The sequence below is a fragment of the Adiantum capillus-veneris genome, chromosome 18, assembly GCF_014529385.1.
Source record: "Adiantum capillus-veneris isolate H3 chromosome 18, ASM1452938v2, whole genome shotgun sequence".
NCBI lineage: Eukaryota > Viridiplantae > Streptophyta > Polypodiopsida > Polypodiales > Pteridaceae > Adiantum > Adiantum capillus-veneris.
In genome coordinates, this window is record NC_140948.1 from 56,359,773 (window position 1) to 56,367,455 (window position 7,683).

General features: G+C 46.8%; 1 protein-coding gene across 1 annotated transcript; it reads right to left on the reverse strand.

Annotated features, from left to right (window-relative positions):
* Positions 1-5,462: 5,462 nt before the first annotated feature.
* On the reverse strand, positions 5,463-7,427 carry LOC147435707 (uncharacterized). Its single transcript, XM_086488688.1, has one exon. The coding sequence runs from the start codon at positions 7,317-7,319 to the stop codon at positions 5,901-5,903; it is 1,419 nt and encodes a 472-aa protein (XP_086344814.1). The 5' UTR covers positions 7,320-7,427; the 3' UTR covers positions 5,463-5,900.
* Positions 7,428-7,683: the final 256 nt, after the last annotated feature.

The window sequence follows — 7,683 nt, forward strand, 5'->3', positions numbered from 1 at the left end:
AGTAACAATGTCCAAGAAAGGCTCTAAGCACAATTCAAAGAGAGAGGTGCATAGGGTTGAGATTTTGGACGGTCACCCTTGCCCTTTAAACCTGTATGATTTTTATTTTTATTTTTTATTTTAGTGTTATGCCTTTTCTTTTATATACAGCAGAACTCACAATTGTGAGTGAATTATATTGAACAACCCAAAAAATTACAAGGTCTTGTCATGCTCTTGTTGAGCCATGACATCATCCAGGAACTATAATTACATCGGCTATCAAGGCAGCCACCCCCACCAACCCGCCCCCTCCTCTTCGATACACAAGGTCCATAAACTTGTCCTTATGAGATCTTTTATTTACCGATGGCCAAGACTTTCCCCCGTCCTAGGCATTCCATTTGCTGACAACAAGACACACGTAGTCCTAGACCAATCCTTCGAGTGTTGCTTGCGCCGAGCGTCCATATTAGCACTTTGCTTTCTTGAGTGATTTTTGTGAAGCACAGCGGTTCCTTGTCTACCATACATTATGTAAGAAGAAGTATCTGACGATTTGAGTGCTGACGAGGGGGGCAGGACTTCCTGAATTCTTACCTCCAAGGAATAGGCCAATCTTGAAGAAACTAATTTTCCATGTTCTTTGGACCCACTTGCATATTTCCCTACGAGGCTTTCACTAGCCATCCTGCACCCCAAGCATCGATCTGACCCAATCCCTCTCTCCTAAATCTTCACCCCCGTCGGTAGAGCATCCCAAATTACCTTCCATAGAAAAACCTTCATGTGCTGCGGAACCTTGGGCTTCCATATGTTCTCCATTACTTGCTCCCACCTTTCCTCCGGCCATTGCTTTTTCCATAGCTTGTTAAGGGGGCTAGACCAATTCTTCTTATGCATCATTGTCTGATAAATGCTTTTAGGATGGGGTTTCCATAAGAGACTGCTCATATTTTTAAGGGTAGCTCATATTTTCACCTTTAAAAATGAGCTAAATACCCAAAATGGGAAAGAGCTTACATGGTTGTGAGGGATGACTAGCCAATGCTGAACGTGATAAGGGGGGAATGTTCACGTATCTGTCGGGACAATGGAAGCACACGTTGGCTATGTGAGTGGCAGACCCATGCTGTTTTTAGCGATAATCCACCATTTTGCAAGAGAGAGAGAGAGAGAGAGAGAGAGAGAGAGAGAGAGAGAGAGAGAGAGAGAGAGAGAGAGAGGAGAGAATTTTTAATGTCGTAAGAACAATCCCAAGAGACCTAAGACCCAACTGACAAGTCTTTAACTCAAGGCCTTTTCTCACTCTGTGTGTGTGTGTGTGTGTATGAGAGAGAGAGAGATCTTGATTGTTAGGGCAAGTTCAGATGAGCCCATCGACAACGGAGTCAACACAATACATTCACAAGGCCAAAATGGATAGCCAATGGGAAGCACCTTGGTGTTAAGGCATATGGCTGGCAAAGTGCGCGTTGGAGCTCAAACTCGTTGCCCACGTTTCTCACTGAAAAGAGAGCAGTTGTCTCACTCTTTTTTCTTTGGTGTGTGTGTGTGTTTGGGGGGGGGGGGCTGATTTTGGGTGGATCCGAAGGATACTCTCATTTTTTATGTCCAATCTCAGTCCGCAAGCGGGGACACTTGCCACTGCCACGTATGAAGCAACCTTATGCTACCTTGTCTAATGATATAGAATAATAGAGGTGAAGATGACATTTTAGTGTTATTCTTTTTTTCTTTTTTTGGCAAAACTCACAATTGTGAGTGAATAGTATCAAGAACATCAAAATATACACCAACCTCGAGCTCGGATCGAGCCTTGAGGGTCAAAGGACTACAAGTTTTCTGCTTGACATAGAGACCACAAGTACTCCTAGGCTTTACTTATTACAAGATGTCATGTATTGTTCTAGACCAGTCCTCTGAGGCTTGTTTGCCTCCGATCATGTGGATCGTCACTGTGCTCTCTTGGGTAGCTCATATTTTCACCTTTAAAAATGGCTAAATACCCAAAATGGGAAAGAGGTCACATGGTTGTGAGGGATGACTAGCTGATGCTGAATGTGATAAGGGGGGAGAGGGGGGATTGTTCACGTATCTGTCGGGACAATGGAAGCACACGTTGGCTATGTGAGTGGCAAACCCATGCTGTTTTCAACGATAATCCACCATTCTGCATGAGAGAGAGAGAGAGAGAGCGGAGAGAATTTTTAATGTCGTAAGAACAATCTCAAGAGACCTCAAAGACCCAACTGACAAGTCTTGAACTTAAGGCCTTTTCTCACTCTGTGTGTGTGTGTGTGTGTGTGTGTGGAGAGAGAGAGAGAGAGAGAGAGAGAGAGAGAGAGAGAGAGAGAGAGAGCTTGACTTGTTAGGACAAGTTCAGATGAGCCCATCGACAACTCTAGCTTTCATTTCTTCATCCACCTCACTTGTTCACTCACAAGGCGCACACAATGGATAGCCAATGGGAAGCACCTCGGTGTTAAGGCATGTAGTCAGCAAAGCACGCGTTGGAGCTCAAACCCCATGCCCGCGTTTCTCACTGAAAAGAGAGCAATAGTCTCACTCTTTTTTTTCTTTTTGGGTGTGTGTGTGTGTGTAGAGGGGGGGGGGGGGGGGAGGCTGATTTTGGGTGGATCCGAAGGATACTCTCATTTTTGGTGTCTAATCTCTGCTCGCAAGCGAGGACACTCACTGCTGCACGTATGAACGAGCCTTATGCTCCCTTGTCTAATGATGTAAACTAACATAATATAGCGGAAGGAGGAACCCTTTACACATGTCGAAATCTGCGACATGAAGGTTAAACTCCAAAGCTGAGAGAAGCTCATGTGCACGCGATAATGAGGGAGAGAGAAAGAGAGGGGGAGGCCCTCAGGACTAAGTGGCACGGGCATGGGAGGGTGGGATCTACGGCCGGGGGATTGTGGGCTGTAGATCTGGAATGCGGGTACCCTAGATTACTTTTGTAAAAAGTAAACTAGGGTACCCGAGTTTTGAAAGTAAACTAGGGTACCCGTGTGGGTTTTGAACCCGAGACCTCACCCATGAGAGGCGCACACCTTAACCACTACGCCATGCGCGCGTTGTGAAACGTGGGGACCCTAATTTACTTATAACATGTATGCACAAAGGCGACAATCGAAAGTAATCTAAGATACCTTAGTTTACTTTTTATAATTAAAAAGTAAACTACGGTACCCTAGATTACTTTCGACGCCGCCACTGCGATCTACGGCCCACAATGCCCCCGCCGTAGATCCCACCCTCCCATGCCCGTGCCACTTAGTCTTGAGGGAGAGAGGCCGCCGAAGACGGCCGACCGTACTAGTATACAATAATAGAGGTGAAGATCAAAAGGGGTGACTTGCATAATATTTTATATATAGCATACATAATAAGATGAACCGTCAAAAAATGCAATGCTACACTCTTTTGTCGTTTATGTAAAAGAAAGTGGGGCATGCTGATGTCACAGTACGGAAGGGTGGACTAGTCTGAAATGAAAGTTGACGAGTCATCTTCTAAAATACGTTGGACTCCCTTCCACCTTTTGACGAGTGATTTCTTTCAAGGCTCAACTTCAAGTCTTTGGACGGTGGACCTAACAGCCTAACAGGAGGGCTGTAAGGGATGAGCCAAAAAGTCTTAAGTCATTCAGCCAAGGTCGATGAAGCGAATCCATCTCGACAAAAGTTACGTTTCCAAAGGGAATTATAACACATGGACCTCTGGAAATTTTGCTAAGGGCAGATTCGCACGCGGGAGTTCCACCCTAGCTTCACTCTGCCTTACCCTGAACAGAAATGTCACATCCCTACGCTCCCTTAGCAGTTCACTCAATGATGCTAGGCATTTTCCAACTCTGTCGTTCTTTGCAGAGTTGAGAGGCATTAGGCAGCGTTCAACTCACTCGAGCAACTATGCTGCGTGCGGATCGAGAACAGGCAGTCGGCAGTCACCCCGGCTTGTGCGAGTGTGCCCTAACCTCCATTCCGATGATGGGATTTGTCGCTCGGGGCACTTACACACATACATTGTGGAGTTGCTTACCGGAGGGGATAACATAAAACAAACGTATTAGCAAATCCTACATAATGAAATTGAAGGCCATAGGACCTTAAATGAAGACCTAGGGTGGGATCTCTCGTTGACACGTTTTGGTTTGGAAGTTCAATTGCAGATTTGTTTAACACCCCACACCTAGTAGCTTTCAAGGGGAGCACTCTAAGGTACCCCCCACACCTAGCTTTCAAGGGGAGCACTCTTAAGGCATATTGGGACGGAGCATACCACACAACAATTGCATTGTCTCGCAAATACAATGTTCAATAGTATCTTTCATATGCTTCGTAAAAGCTACAACCGCGCAAATGCTCATTAAAACAGAAGATGATCGAATTCCCATTCTCTTCGCACACAATGCATCCTAAACTCATCCCTTGTGACACCTTACATGGACTACTTCGTTTTATGTTCGTGTATGTGACACATTCTACATCTTCTTAGCTAACTTGGACAATCTTAAGACAACCTCGTCTAATAGCAAGAGAGCAATGAATAAGATGCATCTAATATCATTTTTTGGCCAACAACCATGGTTACACTGTCTTGCAAAATCACTTCTTGCTACCATGATGTGGGCAAATCTACGAAGAGCCTATGAGTTTCTATCGGACCTTCAAGAGGGGGGATAACTATTATCACCGACTTGACTTGCCAACCTAGAAGAAAATAAGTGACTCCACAAATGGGTATGAAGAAGATAGGATACATTGGCAAGAACAAAGAAACATCACATGCTTACCCCTATATATGGGACTATGCTTTGTAAAATGCACCCTCCCTCCCTTGTATGACCCCAATGCCTTCCACCCACATGGTACCGTACCATAACCCTTAGTGAATTCCATTAATCTGCAAAAATCACATGCCCTACGATATTGCCTTCCATGTACATTGCAACGTGAAAATATGACCATGGGTACCAAACAATTGAATTGTATAAGATGAAGATTTGCCATGGGCAATGCTTGTTATCATGGTGAAGCAATGGTCATAAACATTAGTCGGGCAATGCTAGCTCTATATCCTTCGTAATGAAAGTAAGCCAATATCTGGAGTACCAGGGTTGGTACATGCTCCACCGAGTGACCGGCCTTAGCGTTGGGGCACCGTGTGAGAGAGAGAGATGATGGTGCACCCCGTCGTATGTTCCAAAAACTATGCTACTCATCCTCTGGAGAGGGACACACTTACAAAAGGTTTAGACATGTCCATTGGTTTTATCAGACGGTGTAATTAGTCTTAGCACGCTTATACACAAAGTAGCAATAGACCATCCTCCATGGTTGAACTACCCATTCATGCCAAAGCCATGCAGAGGAGAGGCAACAGAATCATGTATGGTCTACAACTTCATCCAAAAAAAGCAGAGATGCTTTTGCAGACACAACTTCATATTCAAACAACTCCTCACATCCAATTGAAACCCGGAGTTGCACATTCGGATCATTGATTCCCAAAACAAGATTGATGCATAACAAGTCAAGTAGTATATGTGACAATCATGGTGATTTACATTGGACCAACGGCTTGTTCATAACCTTTGCAGTGGACTTCTCTGCACTAGACCATCCCTGCCTACCATAAAACATAAGAACTCTCTACATATATATAGTAGAATCGCCGGCCCAGTCAAGCACAGCAACAACTTCAGTACAGCACTTCCATCTCCCCAAGTCAGAATGACCAAAAAGCAAGCCCCTCAAGCAACCAATTGCTTTCACAACCCATCGAATCAAGTGCGCATAAGCACCACTTAGGATGGCATTCACTGCCAGGTGTTCATGGAAGCAATTGGTTCCTTCGGATTGTGTAGTGGCTTGTGACACATGGCCTTACAAATACCAAACCCACTACATCTCTCTCGGAGACTCTGGAAACAGAGCTAGAAGCGTGGCATCGCCATGTCGAGGCCTCTGCGAATGAAAAAAGAAGCCCTTCTTTGCAATGATAGACTCCTCATCATTGACTATACCAGAGTCTGTACCAGTGGAGCTTGAATCTGGGACGCCCGCTCCATCGCAAAGGCTATCTGCATCCATTGCATCCGTATGTGCATTCAGCTCTTGATCATTTTGCACATCCATTTCTTCTGGTAAGCTTACATCCACTACGCCAGTTGCAAGAGCTAAGCTCGGTCCTGTCGCATCCATAACAGAATGTAGAATTGAGCTTTGCATGCCTAAAACAGGTGATTGCACATCTTTTCCATCATGTAAGCTCAAACTCTGAGAGCACGGTAATTGAGGCGTCTGAGGTCCTTGCACGTCCATAGCATCACCGTTGACATCCATTGACATTACTCTCGCACTCTGCGACCTCGAAAAGATAGGTTTGCCTTCATGTAACGCCATAGCCCCTGCAAGTGATAAGGTATCCATAGCTCTAGCATCATGTGAGAGAGCACTCAGATTCACCACAACAGGAGTCAAGCTCCCTTCGCTAGTTGTGGGCGTAACAGGCAGACTTATCTTCTCAAAATCCGAGGCTAGCGGCGTGACCGGACTTGGCACAAGAGGGGGTAGATTCCTGCAACTGGTGGATAGCCTTTCCAACACCTTATTGGATTTTCTCCTCTCAAGAAGCTTGGTAGTAGGATTACATAATGGCTTCCTCACAATTGCTGCCTCAATCCTGTCGCCCCCACTTTGAATCATTGTGCGCGGAGATGCAGCAAGAGGCACCGCCGCTGCCGGCGCGGTAAAATCCTTGTCATTGCCAACTCCGCTTCGATTGGATGATGCGATATTGCGTGCAGGCAAAGTCACCGGCATCAAGCCCTTATCCCCACTTGTTGCCCCCGTGAGCTGGTGTACGACCTCTCGAAAATTTGAGGAATGTGTGTGGATGATTGTGTCTTTGTCTGTGTGGGTGATCGAAATGGTGGGGCCGAGGGGGAGGGCCTTACCATTGCGACGGGAGACAGGGCTGAGGCAGGAGGAGGAGAGGCCACCCGCAGATGCGCTTTTCTTCATGGGGGAGGGCTTGATGGAGGTGAGTTTCTTGTCCTTCTCATCGCTGCTGCTGCTGGTGCTGCTTTCGGCGGAGGAGGCACAGCGCTTGGGGATGGGGGAAGGGGGGGTGGAGGCAGGGGAGGAGCAGGGGAGGAGGTGCAGGGGGGGATGGAGGAGGGGGGGTGGGGCAGGAGAGGAGGGGTCGGGGGGAGGGGAGATGCCCAGGAATTGCAAGACGGCGTAGGTGGGAACAGGGGAGTCCGGGTGCGAGATGGGCACATAAACGCGAGGGCCTGCAGCAGGGGCAGGGGACTCCATGGCCAAGGAGCGCAGAGAGAGAGAGAGAGAGAGAGAGAGAGAGAGGAACGCCACACTATCCACACACGGCGTGATGGCAATGTTGTTGCTCCACTGGAACAGAGAGATAAAGCTTAGAAAAGCGGCTACTGCCTCCACATTTGGCGACTCAGCCTCCACATTCGGCCAGTGCCCCTTAAACGTAGCTTTGACTATTCTGATTGTCCGCGTCACCCTTTTCTCTTCCTCCACCCGCATATTTTGACCTGAAAGTTCCCTTGCCGTGAGACCATTCAACCCTTCTTTCAACTCTGGCTTTCTATTCTGCTGCCACGTGGGCTTTCTTTACTGCTCAACGCTGACTTATAAAAGCTGGCAAGGGTTG